The sequence below is a fragment of the Neopsephotus bourkii genome, unplaced genomic scaffold, assembly GCF_033783945.1.
Source record: "Neopsephotus bourkii isolate Nb327-2 ecotype Australia unplaced genomic scaffold, CSIRO-AGI_Nbou_v1 NB_780, whole genome shotgun sequence".
Lineage (NCBI taxonomy): Eukaryota > Metazoa > Chordata > Aves > Psittaciformes > Psittacidae > Neopsephotus > Neopsephotus bourkii.
The window spans coordinates 604,454-627,644 of record NW_026901276.1 but is presented as its reverse complement, the minus strand read 5'-3'; the positions used below and the strand labels follow the sequence as shown (position 1 = coordinate 627,644).

Here is a 23,191-nt window from a genome sequence, read left to right as displayed (position 1 = left end):
AATGTCAGCATTATCAGCAGAAAGATTTAATTATGAAAAAAAAAGAGAAGCATAGAGTATCTAGAATTTGTGTTCAAAGGTCGTGAGCTACAGTATTTCCAAGAACTATTTGCCCTAAATCTCAGAACAGGAGAAAATAACAAAAACAAGGCATAAGGAGATCCACATATATTATTATTAAGTTTCTAAAATTCTAAAATTAAGTTTCTAAAATTTACAGTAAATTACTTTAAATGAGGGAAAATATACTTCAGTTCCTTGGGTTTGATATCTAAATCTGAGACAGGTATATAAAATAATAGGCAAAAAATAAAAATTAACTATAAATTTCAGGGGAAAACTTTAATGATTGTGACAAGGTTGAGGAAAAGAAATAATAATGAATGCTAAAATTCAACTGGCAATCATAAAATTGAAGCTGAATGAGAAAATGTAGTTATTTCTAATTAATTGGACAATAAACAAGATTTTCTGGGAGTCATGCAGTAAGGATAATACAGTAATTTTTAAGAAAACATGTGTTTGGTCTTGCCACAGCGAACACAACTTTATGATACTTTCCCCCTATATTTTCTATATTTTAACCTAGAGAAAAAAGAAAAGAGAATAGACGAAGGGAACAATATAAGAGAACCTGTTACAATATGCAGAGAAATTTTAACAGTGTGTGTTGCATAATGGTTCCTTGATGTGAAATGTGTGAGTCTGGCTTTTCTTGTTTGTCAGAACTTCATGATTTATATAACTCTGTTTTGCTACATGAATATGTAATCTATTCAGGCAGTCCAATTGTGAAGAATACCGCGTATGTTTCGATTTGTTTCACAAGCTTTATACAAGATCTATACAACATACCCCTGAAGACTCTTATAAACAAAGGCATAATATAACACGTAGATGTAGGAGCAACAGAATACTTTTCTGAGTTTTAAAAGCAAATAAATATGTCTATAAATAGTTATGGTAAGGATTATGTTCCATATAGATACTTAAAAAAATCATTAGTCTGTGATGCCACGCTTAAGAAGTGCTAGGAGACAACCTCCTAAAATTTTTCATTAGTCTTGAATAGAAACAACAGAAGAAGCTGCAGCATATACAGTTTAACTGAGGTGAACTGGATTTGCTTAATCATGGTTTCACCCATTGGTAAAGACAAGGATGTTTTGGGGAAAGCTCTGTGTAGGTAAAACTGGAGAATAAGACAAACTGAAACCAGTAGCATAGTGCATGAATACAAAAACGTGCAAATTGTAGTGGCCTTCTCTGCCCTCAGTTTGACTTCTAGTTGCTGTCATAATAAAGGCAGAAGGAACAGTTACAGACCACGCAAAATGCCAGATCTTATTGACATGTTTTACAAGAATGACCTGTTACATGTGAGCAGCAACTGGTCTGGGTGTCCTCCTCCAGAAGTATAAAAATGGATATGCAAAGCACCCGCTTTTGGTACTCTGGAAGGAAGAAGGATAGTTATTTTGGCCTAGAGGACTCATATGAGCCAGTAATATAAACATGGAAAACCAGACAACATTTCTAAATGTTGGTGAGCTTCTCCATTAAGATGAAATATCATAAAACCTCCTGGAGGGAGTGTTCCCAGATGCCTGGTTTCATTGTTTCATTCTTTTGCTAAGAAGAACTTCTATTTTAATTAAAAGCATGGACAATATATCACACTTCTTTATAGCAACAACAACAGCAATCATCTTGTTCATAGTCAGGTTTTCTTCAGGCGAGCTGATGCCTCCTAGTGGACAGTCAAACTTAATAGACCATACAGACAGGCTCGGCTTTAGCATGGCATCATTTTCATAGACTTACATAGAAAATCTCCTATCCGTTTTCTTGCTTTAGGGATTAATTTCATGCAAAAACGGTGGTGTAATGCAGAGAAATATTATGCAAGAGAGGAAAAAATATTTTGGGTATTTTAGAACCTTTAATTTTTTTTTTGTCTTTGTGCGTTTACGGTCTCTTTTTCTTTTTTGTTTTCTTGGGATAAGAAGGAGGAATAAAAAATCTTTTAGGATTAAAACCTTTCTTTATTCCTTTCTTTCCTCTTTCTAAGTTTAAAATATAACTTTTAAATCTGCCATACAAAGAGACCAATCATGTCAAGATGTTAGGCTAATATTTCACTAAATAGTTTTAACTAGATATACTCTTTGGTCCTTTAGTGTTCCAAGAATGCATTAGCATCTGTGATGACAGCATTTTAATTATTTGTACTTTTTCCTTGGAGACCACTGGGAAATGTCACTCTGTGTTCAAGAAAACTAACAATTAAAAAAACCCCCAATATATACATCTTCTCTGAAGTCATAGGGGTAGCATAAGTGTCACATCAGATTCAATTATGGCCGCAAGCAAAGACTTGTGGTCAATGGCTCAGTGTTCAGCTGGAGACCAGTAATGTGTGGTGTCCCTCAGGGATTGGTGTCGCTACTGATCTTGTTCAACATCTTTGCTGGCAACATGGACAGTGGGATTGAATGTGCCCTCATCAATTTGCCAATGACACTCAAGCTCTGTGGTTTGGTTGATACGCTGGAGGGAAGGAATGCCATCCAAAGGGACATTGACACACTTGTGAGGTGGGCCGATTCCAACCTTATGAAGTTTAACCATGCCAAGTGCAAGGCCCTACACCTACATCGAAGCAATCCCAGGCACAGCTACAGGTTGGATAGAGAAGAGATTTAGAGCAACCCTATGAAGAAGGACCTGGGGGTGCTGGTCCATGAGAAAATGAGCATGAGCTGGCAGTGTGCGCTCACAGCCCAGAAAGCCAACCATATCCTAGGCTGCATCAAAAGGAGTGTGACCAGCAGGTCGAAGGAGGTGATCCTGCCCCTCTGGTCTGCTCCCATGAGAGCTCACTTGGAGTACTGTGTGCAGTTCTGGTGTCCTCAACATAAAAAGGGCATGGAACTGTTGGAACAAGTCCAGAGGAGGGCCATGAGGATGGTCAGGGGGTTGGAGCACCTCCCGTATGAAGATAGGCTTTCAGGTGTCTGAAAGGGGTCTATAAGGATGTTGGGAAGAGACTCTTCATGAGGGACTGTAGTGATAGGAGAAGGAGTAACTGGTTCAGACTTAAACAGGGGAAGTTTAGATTGGGTATAAGGAAGAAATTCTTTCCTGTTAGGGTGGTGAGGCACTGGAATGGGTTGCCCAGGGAAGTTGTGAATGCTCCATCCCTGGCGATGTTCAAGGCTGGTTGGACAGAGCCTTGCGTGACATGGTTTAGTGTGAGGTGTCCCTGCCCATGGCAGGGGGGTTGGAACTTGATGATCTTTAGGTCTTTTCTACCCCTAACTATTCTATGACTCTATAGTTAGAGATGAACAGATAATGTAAAACCTCAACATCTGGCTTCATTTGCTGTTCTCCCATATTGTAACTGTTGTTAAACACAAGTGACTTGCAAGTTTAAAGCATCTTAAATAGGCTTCCTAGAAATACTTTTCCTGTCTTTTAAGATTTCATTTTAGCAATGTCACTTCTTTTCTCAGTATGCATCACTGTAACTTTCACATAATAATGGTCTGTCGTTGCCATTTTATCTGCTTCTGCACTTTCTCGCAGAAACTGCTAATATTGTCTTTAATGCTCTACATAGTTCTTCTAGGAGAGTTTTCTGATGTAAAAAATTTGAGGATTTAAACTTCAGTTTTGGAAAAACATTTGAAGAAAGGATTAGGTATGAGAATTAAAGACTGTATTCATTTTTATGCCCAGAACAAGAGGTTTGGGGCATTTTAAATGTGCAGTAAGACAATGAGAAAGTGTCGTGGTTTAAGCCCAGCTGCCACACAGCCCGCTCGCTCACCACACCACCCCCACCCCCCTTCCTCCCCCTGCTCCTGGAGGGATGGGGAGGAGAACTGAAAGAATGTAACTCCCATGGGTTGCGATAAGAACAGTCTAGTAACTAAGGTATAACACAAACCACTGCTGCTGCCACCAATAATAATAATGATACGGGAAATAACAAGGGAAGAGAATACAACTGCTCACCACCCGCTGACTGATACCCAGCCCAGCTGAGCAGTGATCTTGCCTTTCCAGGTAACTGCCCACAGTTTTGCATTCTGGGCATGACATGTTGTGGTATGGAATACTTCTTTGGTCAGTTTGGATCAGGTGTCCTGTCTCTGCTTCCTCCTGGCTTCCTCTTCTCCCTGTCAGAGCATGAGACTCAGAAAGTCCTTGATCAGAGTAAACATGACTTAGCAACAATTAAAAATTTCGGTATTATCAGCTCTGTTCCCAGGCCGAAAGTCAAAACACAGCACTGCACCAGCTACCAGGAGAAAAATGACTGCTACTACTGAACCTAGGACAGAAAGACATAAACTGAAAAAAGAGGCAGATTTTTTTTTTCTTCCTCAATGCAAGATTTATGTGAACTTTTCAGAAGATAAGAGCTGATCCTTAATCAGTTGAAGTAATAATTAAGTCACATTAGGTTACTCATTTATGGTCACATGCCTATGTCTTCACACATGTAACTTTAGTATCTGTATATGTATCTGCCCTCAGTTTGAACTGCTTGATTCAGTGTATAACCAGCTTTGTTTACACAGTGAGACAGTTTTACAAGGCTACTATGCAATTCATGGCATACATTTTTTAAATGATGCCCTTGTGAATGAAAACTAATCTGATTGTAGCTGAGAAATGAGATTTAAGGTTGTTAGAAGTATGAAGAAGTTATAAAGAATTCCCTTTCTATGGAAGTCCTTGCCATATATATTTTTTTTTAAAAAGGCAATGATTTCTCTAGTGATATATCTGAATACGTAGAGCTATACATATATTAGGAGAAATAAGGAAAAAAAAAACAACATCCTTGTATTGCATTACCTAAGTTTTGCTCTGCTCACAGTTGCTCTAAGGAACCTGAGAGTTCTTCAAATTAGTATTCATCTGGTCAGTAACTGTGCATACCAATGTTTCAAGGCTGCAGGTTCAGGCTGCACATAATTAATCTTATTGCAGCCTACGGTACACTACTGTTACTGTATTATTTCTTTTACAGACATGACTATTGGAAAAAAAAAGGAACCAAAAGCATACACAACTGTTTTCCAAGGTATAGCACTTATCAACTGAAATGCTGTCGTTTTTCCTTCTATTCTTATAATTACTTGTGATTCCTAAATATTGCCATCTATACCAGCTTTTCATAAATGGTGGTTTTCTAATGACAGTGCTTTATTTCAAGAGCCCCATCATGATACGGACCCTATCACAGCAGTATAAAAATCAAATATATTGTTTTAATCTCATTTCAGATCTTCTCTGCTGCCATTGGTATAAGTTTATCATGCTTGAAAATGCTTGGTTAAATGTTGAGATGTAGTAGGTAGAGAGGTAAACACACCACATGCTCTTAATAACCAGACACCATCCAACTCTGAGGGCATGAGGAGTAGGGAGTAGTGCCAGGCACCATGCTCAGAAGTGCCTGAAGGTTCAGCTTTTAGTCAGTCAGACCTGATATCCCTTCTCTGACAGAGGTGTCTTGTCCCCAGAGTCATTTGCCTGTGGCAAAATTAGCAGAATGAAGGGAGCACAAAAAGAAATCCAGGCACAGAAAATCAGCAAGGAAGATAATAGTAATGAGGAATTCCTTAATTTCTAGAGGCAAGTTGAGATGGGGGATCTTTCTTAACTGCAGGGTGAAGTCAGAGAAACAGTGTGGACTTCAAGAAAAGAACTCCATCCCTCTGGCTTCCTTTGGTTTCAAAGTGTGCGCATATTTTGCCTTAGCATAGCAATGAATTCCTTGCCCGATTTAATTCTTTGCCTTAGTTGCAATGCGTTACAGGGCTATGTCAGTGATTTTTTTCTAAAAATGGTTTAAATTCATAAACATAAGAGGTTTAATCTCATTGTATTTTCTCAAATCTCAGAAGGATCAGAAGGGTTTTCATCCTCAGAAAGGAAGTTTTACTTCAATAAAAAAGTTGAACAAGAAATACTCTGAAATATACATAACTCAGACTGGCCAGGTAAGGCAGCCATTCCTGCGATTTATTTTTTTTCCCTGCAGGAAGTGTCTACCCAATAAACTGGCTTTCTGAGTTGCAGGCAACTCCACAGCCCTTCCTGCCTCTAAGAAACTGAAACTAACTGTAATCATTGCAATTTGCAAGGAAGAATCTGAGAGCACTTTGTAAAACAGACATAAACATAGAACTTTGGATTTATTTATTTTTCTATTATAAAGCTTGTGGGGTTTAAGGCAGTTCTATTTTTGATATCCAGATTTGTGATTTTTTTTTTTATGTACAGTTTGAATTAGGCTTTTCTTCATTAGCTCTGCTAAATTGTAACAGGTGGGTGGTCTCTTCATATAACAGAATTTTGCATAGGGAAATGTATATACCATGTGACCATAAGCTTCTAAACTTAAAAGGGCAGCTTAGAAAGAGCAGTATGGAAGTAGGCAGCTGATGTAAAAATATTATCTTCTGGCTAGTTACTAGGAGGGTGACAGATTGTGATGGCTCTCACTTTCATTACCACAAGAAAAATTGTTCAATATGTTTTAAATGTAAAACCAATCTGATAGACTTTGAATATGAATTTAGGCACTTTGAGCAGGATCAATGTATCTGCAACTGGATGGTATCTCTGGAGTTAAATATTAATTTTTAATAAAGCTTCAGAATTGGTTACTCATGATTATTTTTTTTAACTTTAGGTTTTTTCTAATCAAAATCAAGTTTGACATATTTGTGACACATTTCATCACTGGTGGTTTGGAAATCAAATATAAGATTGGCCATAAACTTGATTTATGATCCAGTCAACCAGCATCTTTGTTTGTTTGTTTGTTGTTTGTTTTTTTCTTTTTAAAGAATCTGACCTGTCAAACCTCATTTTTTGAGAGGATTATACCAGTTTTCTTAACTCTTAAGTGGGAAAGGAAAAAAAAACAACAAACTAAACTATCAATAGAGAAAGAAAGAAAAAAAAAAAAGTGGGGCGGGGGAGAGAGAGAGGGAAGGAGAAGTACACCCATGCATCAGTAGGCAATAATATCCAGGAACTAAGATTCTTGCCGACAGGCAAGAACTCACTTATGCAAGAATCCGAATACTGTGTTCCTACTGTACGACAACCGTGTTGATAACTACTGCGTGGTGGGCAGAGGACCCTGTCTTTGTGTTTTTTAAACACATTCAAAAGAATTCTGGTTCTTTGTATACAGTACAGAACAGGAAGAACAGCAAGTGCTTTGAAATCATGAATATTTTTGTAGGACATGAAAATTACTGCCTTCCAGCATCTATTAATAAAAAAGAAAAAAGTTGTTTAACTTTTTAAGAGACCAGATGTAGTTGTGAGTTTTGTAATTTTTGTTTGATTCTTGCTGTTAGTAAAAGTTTAGGAGGCAAGGATGAATTTCTGGGTTTGCTGTTTGATTTAGTAGATGACTGTGCCTCAATAGACCCATCTGAAAATTATATTAATTTTGAATAGCCTGTTGCATGGTGAGTTGACCCAGTTAAGAAGCCAAATCCCACGGTTTGAAGGACATAAAATGGTTTATAGGAGATGCATACGTCTACTTCAGAGTTTCTAAATCAAACAAGGGTTGCAGATACTCTGTGCTGTCCATTAATGTTGCTCTCTGTGGAGAATGTAAACTTGAAAGAGAGAGAGAGGCAGCTAGAGATATTTCCACCTCTGCCTCAGTCCATATGATTAATTGCAATGAAAACCTACATATATTTGCAGGTTAATAAATAGATGAAATAACAGACACTAAAGGTGTTGATTGGCTGAGGGCACATTTCAAATCACCTTTGAAAATCTGAGATTCTAATTATACCAAGTTACAGAAATTATTTTCCTTGCCTGTATTACTCCCATTCACAATATTTCCCTACAGCCTAAATCTCTGCAATGCAGAATACCCAGGGTATTTTTATTTTTTTATTTTTTTTTTTTTTGCATTTTCAAGATGGGTGAATGAGTTTGCCCTGGAAGATGTGATTGCTTGTAGTACAGACATACCCACAGCAGTGTTAGGTTGGCAGGCATCAGTAGGGAATGCAACACTAACATACTGATATTTGCCCCAGTTTAAAGAGCTTAGAGTTGCACTGTCTTATTAAGCATTAATTTTTCCTGGCCACAGATATTGGTGACTATCACATGTCAGTCTTTCCTTAACTGAGAAAAATACTGTTTTCTAATCTACTTATTTGTTGCATTCAGATTAACTCCACCAGTTACTATATCTTTACTTAGAATGAGAAAACTTTGTTTGCTGGAAGAGTTTCAAAACAGATTTAGAACAACAGTGACTCAGAAGACATTATCTGATGAATAGTAATTGACTTGAAAATGACAGAACTGCAAAACTAAATTTAAATTCATAGTGGATGATGGTTAAAAAATTGCAATGTGCTGATAAATTATGAGCCTTTACAGAGGAGTAAAGAAATGGAAATGACTAATTTTTCAGTTTAAGAAAAAATGTATTTCGAATTCTTTTGCCTTCTATCCATGTTATCTCCCCCACCACCAAAAAAAAAAAAAAGGACCAAAAAAAACCCAAACAAAAGGAGCTAAAAATAATTCAAATCAGAAAACAGTGTAAAGAAAAGTCTTTCGCAGTTGTGGCTCTCTCCAGAGTCTATAGACTAGAATTATTTCCTAGAAAAGTATAAAAAAGTAGAACCTGTTGTTGGAAAAAATAATGGAAGAAAAGTCTGTGGACCAAATCCTGTTCTTTTCCTATCCTTGAAGAAATATTTTGATTCAGTCCTAGATTTGATAGGGTCAACATCCCAGACACCAACTGGGTGGGTTTGTGCTCTGGTCAGATAAAGGAATACCTCTGTAATGCCAAAACATATGAGTAGATAATAGATCCATTCTGTCAGTGTTGCAAAGTTGAAATTTGTATTGTAGATTTTAAAAGGCATCATACCTTAATCAAAGAGGAGAGGTAACAGTAAAGGGAATACATAAACCTCTCCCACAGTTCAACTGACAGAAGATGAGTGTGTTAGTAGATTAAACCCATACACATGTGGATGCATGTGTCAGTAAGAAAGGGAACAGTGATTTTGACAAGTTGGAGGGAAGAAATATTATAGAGTTACATCAAAATGTCAAATGTACTTTAAATCTCTGACAGCCCATAATCTGTGTTAAAGACTGAAGTATAAATTAATGTTGAAAAGAAAAACATCAAAGTGTTCCAGGTGACTACAAAAGTTGGAGCTTTACCCTGAACGTTCACTATCAATTTTAAAGAAAAAAATAAATGAATGTCCTTTTTTCTCGTATTGTATGCACTTATCTGTCAGAGATCAGTAAGCATTACACTTGCTATCAACAAATGTAGTACTAATCAATATCACTTCTGTGAATAAAGTATGAAGATGTTACATAAATCTAGTGGAATGACTGTACTATTTAGATGCATGGTGTGCACATGCTTCAACAACCTTCAAAAGCTTTTTGACCACTACAAAACTCTTCCTATTCCAAAATTTGCATAATTATCCTAGTATTATTTCAGGGTAGATCAAAAAGGAGGATGAAAATAATCTTATTAGAAAGTAATCTTACTAATCTTGACATTATTTCCCCGTATCTGTCCCTTAGATTTTGAAAACTGAGCCTTTTTTTAGTACTCTATTGTCAAATGTTTCAGCAGTGGCATATCTTTTTAAATACAATCTTAATCAAAATTTCAAAATTGTTTTACAGTAACTTTGATCATATTATTTCTTTTTTAATAATGACATTTGATAGAAAAGTACTTAAATATTATAACAATGAAATGCTGGATAATATTTATGAAAATACAAAATTATATCAGTGAATGTTTTTGTGAGGGTTTAAAGATATGAGTTTTATTAATGGAAGTGAATTCAATATCTTAGCATGTGAAAGATTCTAAATATCAGTGCTATATTTACTCTCTAAGTAGAAGTATTTACAGCTACTGAACACATGAGCATTATTTAAACAAAAAAAAAGCAAAAACCTTGAAACATATCTGAAAGGATAAGTATAAAATCAAGTCTTATGCTACCCAATAGTAATCAGAAAACTATATATGTGAATGTCTTTCTTTTCTAGCACCGCTAACAGATAAACCACCGAAGCTTTTGCATCCCTTGGAGAGTAAGCTAACAGTTCAGGAGACCCAGTTAGGTAAGTAGCAAACACATAGTTTATATTCAGATTTTATGAAGGTATTTGATGTGTTAATGTATGAAGACAATGTGATGGTATGTTGACTATAATTTCATGGAAAAGACTTTAAACATTGTTCCCATGGAGAGATGTGTCATATACCATCTAAAATGTTGTTCACAAAAAAATTGGCAGCAATTGATACTGAATATTAAACTCTTTAATGTTTCAGATATTGGAATATTAAACCAGATGCTGGTTTTTTTACCTTTGCTGAAAGTCTACAGTTACGTTTACCTGAGCTTTTCTTTCCAAACTTCCCCTTTTCTATATATTTATAGGTACAGATATAATGGTGTAAATTCTGCTTCAAAGACTTCTTTGCTTTGGCAATTATTTGAAAAATTTCAAAGATGTTCTGTAATTGTAAATGTTGTACTGGTCTAAAACCACCCAGAAAACAGTGAGAAGTTAATATAATAGGACTTGATTATTCTGAATGTATGAACATATATATGTAAAGATAAATTGAGAGAAATTAATGCATAAAGAAAACATTTCGCTTATTGTTTTCTAGCCTAGTGGATGGTGGGTATATTTTTTTCCCTTTGGTCTCCTACTGCTGTACAGGTAATTAAGGCTCCAAAGCTAAGTGCATGAGTTACTAGAGTTTGCAGGATTTGACAATCCATCTTATTTGTAGATGGACACAGAGGGCAACTTGTAAGAAACAAATAGTCCTCAGTAAGCTATGCTGGAATTATGGTTTGGGGTCAGAACAGTAGCCTATTGGTAGATCCTCTAGCATGTTAGCTACAGAAACAAATGGAAACAAATCTGGTGGTTTTCTAAATCTCATAGAAAAAAGAGAAAAAAAAAAAAAAAAAAGGGCAAGCAAAACTCAGTACATTCTGCAGCACCAGAAAAAGCAGAAGGCTTGTAAATTAATTCTGACAGTCACTGGCAGAACATTTTATGGTCCTTGCCAGCATATGGCTAATAGTGGACAGAGAAGAATTCATTTTTGGTTTAATATTAATGAAATGTTGCTTAAAATTATTCATGCTATTCAGGTAATATTCTGAGATGCTTATATATATGTTTTCAGAAACAATTCTAGAAAAAGGAAGATGTAACATATTTCCCTCTAGAGCTACTTTCTGTTGTTCTAAAGGTATTGTTTCTGATGTACCAACTCAGAAAACTTCTGAATGACAATCCTAGATGATTTTATCTTTCTGCTTGAACGAGCATAGAGAACAGAAAACAAAGTGATTCCACACATTTTTATCCTAACTAATGTTGCTTACTGAGATATTTTTGATGAAAAAAGCAGAAGGCAGAACCTTTTGGGGCTTTGATGCCATCTTACTAAATATACTGCATGGGTGAGACTATTTCAATAAAAGGTGTAATTATTCATGGCTGGCTTTTTACTATGATTTTTAGAATTAATCACATTTGTTTTCTTGTAATTCTAAGAAATTAAATAATTTGAGAAGGGCTGCATTTGGAAAAGACACTTTCTAGAAAACTAAATAGCTATTGATGACTATGAAAGAGTTAATTTGAAAATGTCACTTTTAGGCACAGATGGGAAAGTCTAACTGCAAATGAATGTGAAGCTACACTACTTAGACTTATATCAGGAAGTTAGAAAAATATATCAATTTGCTGTTTAAAAGCATGTTAAAAAAATGAGAACTGGATAGTTCCCTGACATGAAAATTATGTTGTTCCACTTCTAGATCTAATGTTGTGGTCGTGCTTTGAAAGCTGTTTCACTTTCCCTGAGGGTAGTTAGCATTCATTTCAGGGAGCCAGTGCATACTCAGCAAAATTTGCAAAATAGTTTACTGTTGGAATAATGCCAAGATTGACTTAAGTCAAACTTTAGATAGTCACCTAAGCCAACATCCTTCTAAGCACCTGAGGCTTGAGGTGACCACATTTTGCAGACTGGTCTAGACACTGCCACAAAACCTGTTAGGCTTCCAGAGTGTGTTTCAGATGGAAAACAAATGTGTTGGTGGAAGGCAGAGAAGTGGAATGTGTGTCACAGAAAAGGGAAAGCATTGAACCTGGAGCTTGAGGTAGGCTGTGATTTCGTTAACAGGTCACTGGCCGGTGCGGCAGGGAGCTGGGGCAGTCCCTGCTCTCCCCCAGTGTTTGTGTGTTTCTCAGTTCACAGTTCTTCAAAAGGCACTAATTGTGTAAATCTGAAACATCAAGAATCACTTCATTCTGTGATCATTTTTCCCAGATTTTTGGCTTCAGGCTATACTTTATGTTTCTAAATTATATCTAGACACTTCATTGTGTCTGATGTTAAAAGAAATACAAACATTTCCTTGCATACAAAGTAAAAAATGTCACTTAATGGTACCATGCAAAAGCATTAGAAAAATAACCAATAAATGTCAAAATCAGAATTTAATACAGTGTAAGTACTTATCATTGAAAAGTATTTTAAATTAATGAACTCCTCCAGAATATTCTGCTTTAGAGCTACAGTTGTCTTGTGAGCTACAATGTTCCTCATGTCAAGCTGATCTCAATAAGGATGTCTCTGGGCTATTGGTGCAATAGCAAACACTATTACAGTTTTGTTGTTTTGTTTTGGGGATTTTTTTTTCCTCCCAAGAATTAGTCTGCTTTCCAGTTCTAGAATAAATGTTTTCCAGCATTACTGGTGAAGTCAAGATATACTCATGCAGCCCAAATGAGGAGTGGTCTTACAAGAAGCTGCATTGAACATTTGTTTTTGTCTTAGGTGTATTGTGGATTTGTAGATTATATGAAGATTTAGTGCTGTACACAGGTTTCATTTTGAAAGATCCATCTAAATCTACATGCATTCTTACTAGCAATAATTATTGTGGATTTGTCAGTTTGTCACGTCAATAGAAAATTGAAAGTTATTTGGAGGAACACTGAGAGGTTGAAGGGCTTAAATGCTTGTGATAAGCTCTTAAGCTTTAGAACATCATAACAGTATGAATATTTTGAAACAATCAGTTTAATAGGATATTTTTTTGTATTTGTTAACAGACGTATAACACTGAAGTTCAAGCTGTGCATACTGAGGTGCTATGCTTGTCCATTTACATAGCTTATTGAGTGAGGATGAAATAACATATAGAATCCCTAGATATAATAAATAAAAATTTGTTATAAATGCCCAATTCACTGGCTATTTAATTTGCTATTATATTTAATACCTAAGGAATTTTCAAATAAAACAAGACTTATGAAAATTCAGTTTGATGTTATGTAGCATAGTTACTTAATAGAAAAAAAAAAAACAAATTCCAAGAATAGTTTACTTATGTCATGTATTGTAAACCTTCATGCTACACTTTATTAGTGATGGATGCATGCTCAAGAACTATAGGTCAGTGAACTCCTTTGCTTTGGGTTAGGCTTGAGGATATTAGGATAAACATAGCTATTAGTCCAAACTTCATATCTGACAACAAATTACTGGCAATGTATTCAACATTCACATACCACTCATAATTTGTGACTTATATCCCTCTCAGAATGCTCTAGACATCTATAAGGCAAAAGATAATACAATAGTATTTTCCACAATCTGTCTTTTCAATTTCTTATACTTCTGCCTAAGGTAAAATTCTGACAGTGGACTAGTTTGTTATTTTTCTTGTTTCCACACACAAAAATAATCTGAAAAAAAACCCATATTTTTTCAGCACTCTAGTTTTCATGCTAATCTGAAAGTGTACACTAAAAAAAAAAAAAAAAAGTCCAAACCAAAGAAAATTGTGGTGAACACTTGTTTCACTGAACTCAGAGGTAACCTGAAAACCATGGAGCTGGGAAGTTAAAAGATGGAGAACGCATCCAGTTCAGTAAAACCAGAAGTTAAATTTACACCCCAAGATCTAGTTATTTGTGAGGCCTGTCTTGCCATCTACCTTGAACCAGTTAATGTCACCCTCTAGTGCATCAGTAATTTCAAATGCTGAAAGTATCCTTTAAATCTATATCTGCTATATTACAAATATACTGGTCTTTTTCCAGTAACGAGTATATAATGACTGAAAATATTTGCAGGAAAGGAAATATTAGAAAAAATGTTGTACTTACGAAGAAATAAAACATATTAAGTGACTACCTATATTCACTACAGAAACAAAAGAAGCACATAGCCTCAGTTAAATAAGTTGTGTTATTAAGAAAAAATTAGAACAAGCATTGCAAAATTACCTCTATCTACACTAATGCGATGGAAGGCCTGGAGATGTGAGGCTGTAGGGTCATATGTTTTGTTTCTTTCACGGTTTTCCAGGCAATTAATTTGAAGTAAGATATGCTTGTAGTTTTTAGTAATTCATTGAGGGTCAGATTTTTTCTTGGGATTTCTAAAAGCATGTGTAGTACATTTCTGCTCATTAAAAATTATAGGAGGACTAGCTTCTTGGTGCTGATTTTGTAGTACTTTTAGAGACTGATACCAAAGATACCTATGCGTTTGTTATAGTTTAAATATTAGTAGATAGTTTCTGTGGGTTTGTTGTGTCTTTTTAATCTGGCTATTTTCTTTGAAACAGCACATTCATTCCACTTAAGTTAAAATCAGAGGATTTCTTTTTGGGAGACTTTTTAAGCTGTTGATTCAATTCCCACATAAAGAAAGATGACTTAAAAATAAAGCAGCCAATATTATACATTTTTTTTTCCTTTTTCAAGTGGTAATTAATATCAAAACAGATATTTTATCATAGATACAGTATGCAAGGTGCTTTGTTTAGTTTTCCAGCACTTTGGAAAGGTCAAGCATTTCTAAGCATTAAAAAGCTTATAAACATGAATACCTTCTGCCATGTGAGTACTCAAATCAGTGAGATTATTCTTCTTTATAAAAACACCCCAATCAAATGAGCAAACAGAAATTGAATGTACAAGGGCAAAATCCAAGAATGAAATTAGTTGGAATTACTATTAGGGAATGAAAGATAATTAGTTTTTCCAGGGTGGTATTCAGAACAATTTATTTACTGTAGTAGATACATATGTTAATGTAACCAACAATAGCAGTACAACCTAGTTTAAGTCCAAAATTTAAATTAGGAGTAAAATGCTATCAAAAGTAATTCAAAAGGAAATAAATCCATACATTAAACTAGATGGCTTGCTATGCTGATGATGATATGAATGCAACAAACCCTAGTGATGAGATGTGGTGAGAGTGGGAGTGCATAGCCAGTGAGAAAAAATGTGGAGAAGACAGCATAAAGGTGTTTTGGCTCAAAATGATTATGAAACATCACTCTAAGTCAATACTTGGTCACAGTAGGCTCCCCAGAAGGTTCATGTAGATTGAGAAGCACTGGAGTAGCATAAATCATATCGTAACACAGTGGAACTGCTCTGAAGCTACCCATATCTTCCCATGAGGATGTATTTTGTCAGGACTTTGGCACAGTGACAGCTTACTCCATTCACTGTATGGGATTTTATACTTTGTTTTAGACATGTGGGATGACACACCTGAAGTTAGGAGTGTATGAATCACTTCTTTCATGACACTTATGCATGGCAGGTGAATAGATCTTTCATAAACATTTTACACTGAACCATTTAACACTGAATTTCATAACAGGAAATGGCATAGGGATAGTATATCATAGAAGTTTATGGCCCAGGTCTTCTGACGTGTTTGTATTTTTTACTGTTAAAATTATTGAAACATAGCTCCATAAACTGAGATGTGTTAATGGTTTACCATGACCAAACAGTTCTGTCGTTATCTTAATGTTATTTAAAGCTATACATGAATCACACTGCTACTTAACAAGGTATCTGGTATCCAGTTACAGAAACTTGAGAGCAAGGAATACATTTTCTAATGATAAAATAAAAAAGTATATTAGTCATGTCAACTCTCTAGTAAAACATTCAGTTAATTTTGTTTATCCATTGCTCTTGCTTCATCTCCTTGGTACTCATTTATATATAAAAAGCACACTGGTGGATGTTTCTTGTTTTTCAACAGAAGCATATGTGCTAAATTAGTGATACTGAGAACAACATAACAAATATTTTTAAGGACTGGTTTTAGTCACGATTATACAGCTTATCAAATTTCAAAGACAATTTTAATTTTAGCAGATGTTATTTTCATTGGTAAATTTTCAGTCTTTTAGTATTGTCATGTCAGAAGATTTATTTCTCAGAATTTTTTTAGTTTCTCCATTTGGTGGCATTAAAAAATAATTGCAAGATTGTTCCTGCCTTTTAAATATTGCTTTGTTACGGGTAAAAAAACCAAACCATACTGACTTTAACACAACCTGTGAAGTAAGGTTATTGGCCCTACTTTATCTGTACAGTGCACTGAAAAGGTATCTTATGTCTAATCTTAGGACTGTGGGATATCTTATTTTTTACTTTGGTCTCACTTTATGTTATAGGCAATCATCAGTGAAAATAGTTCAAATTAATCATTATAAAAGCAAATCACTTGGCTTTTGAAATTCTTCCTTTTTTTTTTTTCCAAACCTGCACTCTCACTGCATGCAGCTACTGTCTGCACACATTCTGTTTCTGAACTCCATTTTGCTTAAGCTTTTTATGTAATTAGACGTAGAGTTCTAGCCTGAAGTAGATCAAAGAGAAGACTACTGAGAGGAGTCAGTACGTCAGAGAGCTTAAGCATCTCCTCCTTTGAGCTGTGCTTGTCATTTAGAAGTGTTATCTTTATTATGGTAAGATGGTGTCACTGATGGATCTATCACCTACTACTCCACAGTATCCCTTCCCTTATCTCCTGTTTTGCTTTTGTGGCAATCTGTTAACAAGTGTGGGTGTGGACCAACTCCTGTGAGCTGTCATAATACCCCAGGGCATGAAACGTAGTTCCTGAGGTTTTTTGTCCTAAATTCAGTATGTTTAATTCAAAATTAGCCTATTGGATAAGGAGATCCACATGGGCAGGCATTTAGCAGTTGCCCTGGGGGTGGGGAGAAAATATTTCACTGCTGAAGCTGTGCATAGTGGCAGCTCTGAACTGCCACAGGGGAGGAGCTAAGCATGGTTTATATAAAGTTCACATTACTCTGAAGGCTGGATTACCCTCCAGCTAGCAATCCATGCTTTAGGGTTGAAATATATGTAACTTCTTGGAAGAAAGATAATTTAAAGCAGCTTATTTCTAGGTCTGTATTTAACATGTTCAAGCTTTTCAAGGAGTTGTCTAAATCCTTGAAGCAGTAGAGATTTCGGGCAGGTGTAGAAGAGAGTAGAAAGACAAAGCTGAGAGAGACTGCAGAACAATCTAATGGGCTGTAGGAAAGGCCTCAATTTACAGACTGCTGACACTGGCGGTTAGAATCATAAAATAGTTAGAGTTGGAAAGGACCTTAAGATCATAAAGTTCCAAACCCCCTGCCATGGTCAGGGACACGCCACACTAAACCAGATCACCCAAGGCTCTGTCCAACCTGGCCTTGAACACCGCCAGGGATGGAACATTCACAACTTCCTTGGGCAAGCCATTCCAGTGCCTCACCATCCTTACAGTATAAGAACTTCCTCCTTATATCCAATCCCAACTTCCCCTGTTTAAATTTGAACCTGTTACCCCTTGTTCTATCACTACAGTCCCTAATGAAGAGTCCCTTCCCAGCATTCTTATAGGCCCACAGCATCCTTATAGGCCCAATCCATATAGGTTAGTGACTATTGTTGATAGTTCCTTGATAATCTTGATCCCAGGTAGATGTAGGTAAGGGATATGCCAGAGAGATTTAGGAGTGGAGCTGATTCCATATCAGTACAAGTGCCTGGTATATTAGGTGCTACAACTCCACAACACACATGGAAAAGCAATGGACTGCCAGTAGCAGTTTACAAGCAGTTCACAGATGAAAAGGAGGACTTCACTACTTAGAGATGACTGAAGTTGGTAACTATTGTGCATTTACAATTGCTGGTTATTTCCAAATCAGTAAGTTGGGGTCTCAAGAATGACTGAGCTGTAGATCAGCGGAGCCTCAGTAACTGACGGCTCACAGCATTTCTTGAGATACATATTAAGTACATTATAAACGCAAGATCAAGAATTGCTGAAGTTTAAGATGGCAGGGTTTTCTTTACTTTTCAAAGGCGCAACATTACCACTTACTGTGGTATAGAAGATATTATGCAATACCTTAAACTGTGATAACATTTGTGAGTTAAATGACAATACTGATTCCTTACTAAATTATCTAATATTTTTTTTGCCTACTCAGAATATAACAGTTCCTTCACAGTTAGTAATGATAAATTAGTTAAAATGACAGTCTGGACTATTTTAACTTGGATTGGAAAGCACCGAATTTTTAGTTCATGCACAGTTCTGTGTACAGCACATGAAGAGTTATATTCTACTTTGAAACCTTAAAATCCTTTTCATAGTTGCTTCTGTTATATGCTAGCAGTGCAGCAATTTATCATACATGAGTGCCATTTCTAGGAAGTTCCGTTTTTTTTTCTTTGCTCTTCTTCCAGCAGAGATGTACCATTAAGTCTATCTTATAAATGAATTCAGTAAAGGAGGCTATTTATATGTATTTTCTATGACCTTTGCATACAGAATGGTAATATATATGTCAGATTTGCAGGGTGTATTTCCATACATTAAACATTTGTCATTTACTTGCCCCCAAACACATTATATATCACACAGGTAAATATGTGTACATAAATTTACTTTGTTTATAATAATATAACAAGATATTGTATTTGAACTAATCTTCTGGGTTTATTTTCAAATTAATTATCAAAACCACCAGGTATTATCATCTAAAAATTATTACCAGTTTGTTTTGCAGCTCATATTTTGCAGCACAGAAGTATATTCAGCTAGGTCAAAAGACAAAAGTAACTAAATCTGAACAGAAGTAAACTGATTTTTTTTTGGTAATAATTTTACAGTTCAAACTAGATGAAATGTAAAACTATACAGTTGAAATAATGAAAAGCCAACATGATATGTATCATCAATTTTATTCTCTAGTATATTCTGTCCAGAAAAAGAATATTTTAAATTCTTTTTATGAAGGGTATAGAAGGATATATTGTTTTAAAACCAGCAGTCTACTTATGAGTGTAGCTTTTTAAATAGAAAATGTTGGGTTATGGTACCCACATGTTGCCTGTGTAGGCACAAGTAGAACCAGATTACAGTAATTATACATTTTGCTGGCTGTGTACAATAACAGTAAATCCATAAAACCCCTGTTATCTTGGATGAAAAATCACATCCTGCATCGTTGTCCTTATGGTAGTAAGCCATAAAAATATTTTAAGAGACAAGGGGAAGTTGGGTTTTATCTATTGACTGTTTTCTAATAAATTAAAAAAAAAAAATCACTGTTGAATTTGGAGTATAATATGAGAATTTAAACCGGGGAAAGACAATAAATGGAAAAAAAAAAATCAATAGGGTTCATTCTCTCTTATGCACCTGTACTGCTGAATGCTGCCAACTTAAAACATTTATCCAAATAATACTTATTTTGCTCCAAGTAAAGATTGGAGAAAGGGAAGGAAGGGGAAAGAAAGAAAAAGAGAGAGGGAGAGAGAAAGGAAGGGAGAGAGAAAGGAAGGGAGGAAGGGAGGAAGGGAGGAAGGGAGGAAGGAAGGAAGGAAGAAAGAAAGAAAGAAAGGAAGAAAGGAAAAAAGGAAGAAAGGAAGAAAGGAAGAAAGGAAGAAAGGAAGAAAGGAAGAAAGAATCCTTTAATTGTTAGTAGAGGTCAAGACTTGTAAAGGTTTGTGCTGCCTCTTTAAAAACATAAGATAATTGTAGAAATAAACTGGAAGTAGGTGGCTTTAGGGAGAATCACGTAACTAAGGAAATAATTTGTGTTGCATTAATGTCAGGATTTTTTCTAATAGTGACTAATGCTGGAAAAAAAAGTGTCTCTGGCAGAATCATTACATGAATTTTATTAAAGTAGATAATATTATTAAGGATATCTAAATGACATATGTTTCCCTTAAAAGTTCACTTTTTAAAAACATACCGCTTAGAGAAGTAAGTTTAAAAAGCTAATGAGGTAGAAGTCTGGCATGCATAAGTAATGATAAAACTGATAAAACTAATCTCAGAGAATGACATTGAAAGGATTTCTAAGTTTCTCCAGTCCCAAACTTTTTGTGATTCTCTTTAGCCAATCTTGTTCAGACATCTTTTCAATTTAAAGCTTTTCCAGTTACATAAGATAAATACAGATTCAAGATTTTACATCTTTCTGTGGATGTAAATGATTCAAAGCCTGAAGACAATTGAATCAATTCTGTGTTGGAAAAGCAATATAATTGTTTCTTCAAAAAGACTTAAAAACACCCTCAGCATTTTATTCTATCTACATGTAAAATGCACCTTTTCTCCTTACCAGGTTCACTCTCTACAGGTTTGTACACTTTTGTCTTTAGTAATCTTCCTGTCTGATGGAGATAGAGACTTTTACATGCAATACTACTGCCATATTTATCTTTCACATAAAGGCCAAAGCCATAAAATTTTCCTTCAGTTCCAGTTTTGTTTCTTCATTTCTCTTAAAAAAATAATTGGCTTTATTTAGACAGTTGCTACACACCCTTATAAAAATATTTTTATCTTGTGAAGAATCGTGATGGTTTTCTAGTCTGGGTTCTGCCTTCTTTTACTATTTCCCAAGAGTTATTTTAATGTAACTGGAAAGGTCTATCTAAGATTTAAACACTGTGCCTTTCACAAAGCTAAAATACCTGCCAGTGGTGGGCTGTTCTTCACTTGTCTATATGAGGGACCTTTAAAAGACAAGTATTCAGTTTCCAATTAGTCTTTGGCCAGCAGAGGTGGGACAGACACATCTTATAGCAGTAAATTAAGAAAGATTTACTTGAAAGAATGCTTTTTTTTTCTGAACAGCAAAAGCTTTGTGAGTGTAATGTTCCTGTAATGAAAGATATTCCACTCCTGCTTAATTTTCACCCAAATACCTTGAGAATAAAAGAGAGTTTCTCCTTCCCTAGGATCCTTCATAAAAGTGACAGTTAAGTCGTTGAGCAAGAGGAAGTAATTATCTCAGAAACCTCTTCATCTTCCCACATCTTTACCTAAACTCCCCAGAGAAGCATTAAAAATCCTATAACACTCAGGTGCCAGTATATTTCATAGATTGCAGAAATAGCTTAGGTAGGTATCATACCTTTTTCGAATACTTGCTGAAACACACCAGTGGTGACCAGACAGAGAAAACTGACTGATATTATTAAAACTTGCTTGGTTTGCAGTCTCCACTTTTTTTTCCATATGTTTGTTTTGTCATAAACAAAGACTGAAAGCTTTTGCAGGAAATACTTCTCCTCTACTATGGATGGACCATCTAGAGTCGTGCCCAACTAGTGATAACTAGTCATGGTAGCTGTAACCATAACAGCAATATCTGTTTTGTTCTTTCACTGGAAAGAGATTTAGATTACAGCTATTGCTTCTCAGTACATCCTTCTCCAGTGTGCTGCCCTCTCCATGAACCCTGTCAACGTCTCAACCCTGTAAAGGACACTGTCTTCTTTGTTCTTCCTTTACCATTACCTTCCCAGATAAGAACAGAAAGAAAGGCAGAGGACAAAGGAAGAGCAAAACTTCTTCCATGTAGTACAGGTATCTCAAAATGAAGCTTCATAAATAAATAAAAATCTATGCAGTCTATCAATACCCTTATTATTAGAAGACATTTCAGAGCTGCCAGGCACCCCATGGGACTCTATGAAGACGGAAGCCATCACTGATCCTTTGTAGTGTTCATTTCATGTTTCCGGCTAATGAAAACTCTGTTAGGTCATGGCATAATTTCAGAAGAAGTATTTGCACTAGGAACCAAAGCAGCAGCAGAGCTTTCATTTGCTCTTTCAGCAGCTTTGCAAGGAATCGGACTGTGTGTGTCCATCCACCATCTATCCACACTGCCATTTTAATGGGAAATAAAATGTAAAGAAAATCTTTTGCAGTAGAAACAATGTGTAGAGAACACAGACTTCAAGGCAGTATTTATTATTACTCTTCTCATTAATCCCAAACAATCATTATTTTCAGGCAGAAGCCTAGTGATGTTTCATCAACACAGAAAACACGTGCTCATCTCTGTCACTACCTTACTTCTGGTAGGGACTAAACTGATGAAGAATGCTAAAACGCATACTACTGAAGTCAGTGCACCTGCTTGTCTTTTGTTAGATGATTTTATATCAGCAATACAGTTTCTGTGACTTAATGAACTATGCATGCATGAGCTTGTGTGAGACATCACACACAAACTTCCTCATTAGCAGTTTATGTAGTTACAGAAAGAACTGTTGTGTAGAAATGCTTAATGAAACATGAAAGAATTTTTTACATGCTCACAGTATCTTCTGCTTGTTCCATATTAATGGCAGATTTTTCCCTGGGTGTTTCTTGTTTTCCTTATTTCTGTTATCAGATGTTGATTTTTAGTGATATGTGTGATATTTAGAATTTAAATCTTCTATTATGTCATGCCTGGTCTTCTGGTCAAATTTCAATAAACAGACTAAACTTTCTAAATAATTGCAAAGGCATTTGAGGTATCCTTCAAAAACCTCTAACCAAACAGCTGGGTCGGAAAAAGAAGAAAAGGTGCGTATTGTAATTAATGTAAGAAATAAGAAGTAGACCGGAAGACTAGGTATAATGGGCATAAACAGAGCCTCTAGCAGAATAAAAAATCAAGGCCATTTAAAACCAGAAGTTCATGCATCAGGCTGAAGTACAGGAAGCATGCAAAACCTCAGCTAACAAGGAAAAAGGTCCTTGGAGGAGTTGAGTTAAAACAAGCAAAGACTGGAATCAGCAGAATACGAGGAGGGAATCATGGAGTACAGCATAGCCACAGCCCCTTATGGAGACTATCATTAGGAAAACAATTGGACCCCATTGTGTAACAGAGGAAAGAGAAATCTACAACCTCCTTCATTGGGGTAGTGTAGTGTGCTGCAA

General features: G+C 35.6%; 1 protein-coding gene across 3 annotated transcripts in view; it reads left to right on the top strand.

The window, feature by feature from the left end:
• Positions 1-23,191, top strand: part of IL1RAPL1 (interleukin 1 receptor accessory protein like 1) — a 721,418-nt gene that overhangs the window by 557,895 nt on the left and 140,332 nt on the right. For all 3 annotated transcript variants that reach the window (XM_061355103.1, XM_061355105.1, XM_061355104.1), the window contains one exon: positions 10,123-10,197. In XM_061355103.1, the coding sequence (XP_061211087.1) occupies positions 10,123-10,197 (75 nt within the window). The remainder of the gene's footprint in view (positions 1-10,122; positions 10,198-23,191) is intronic.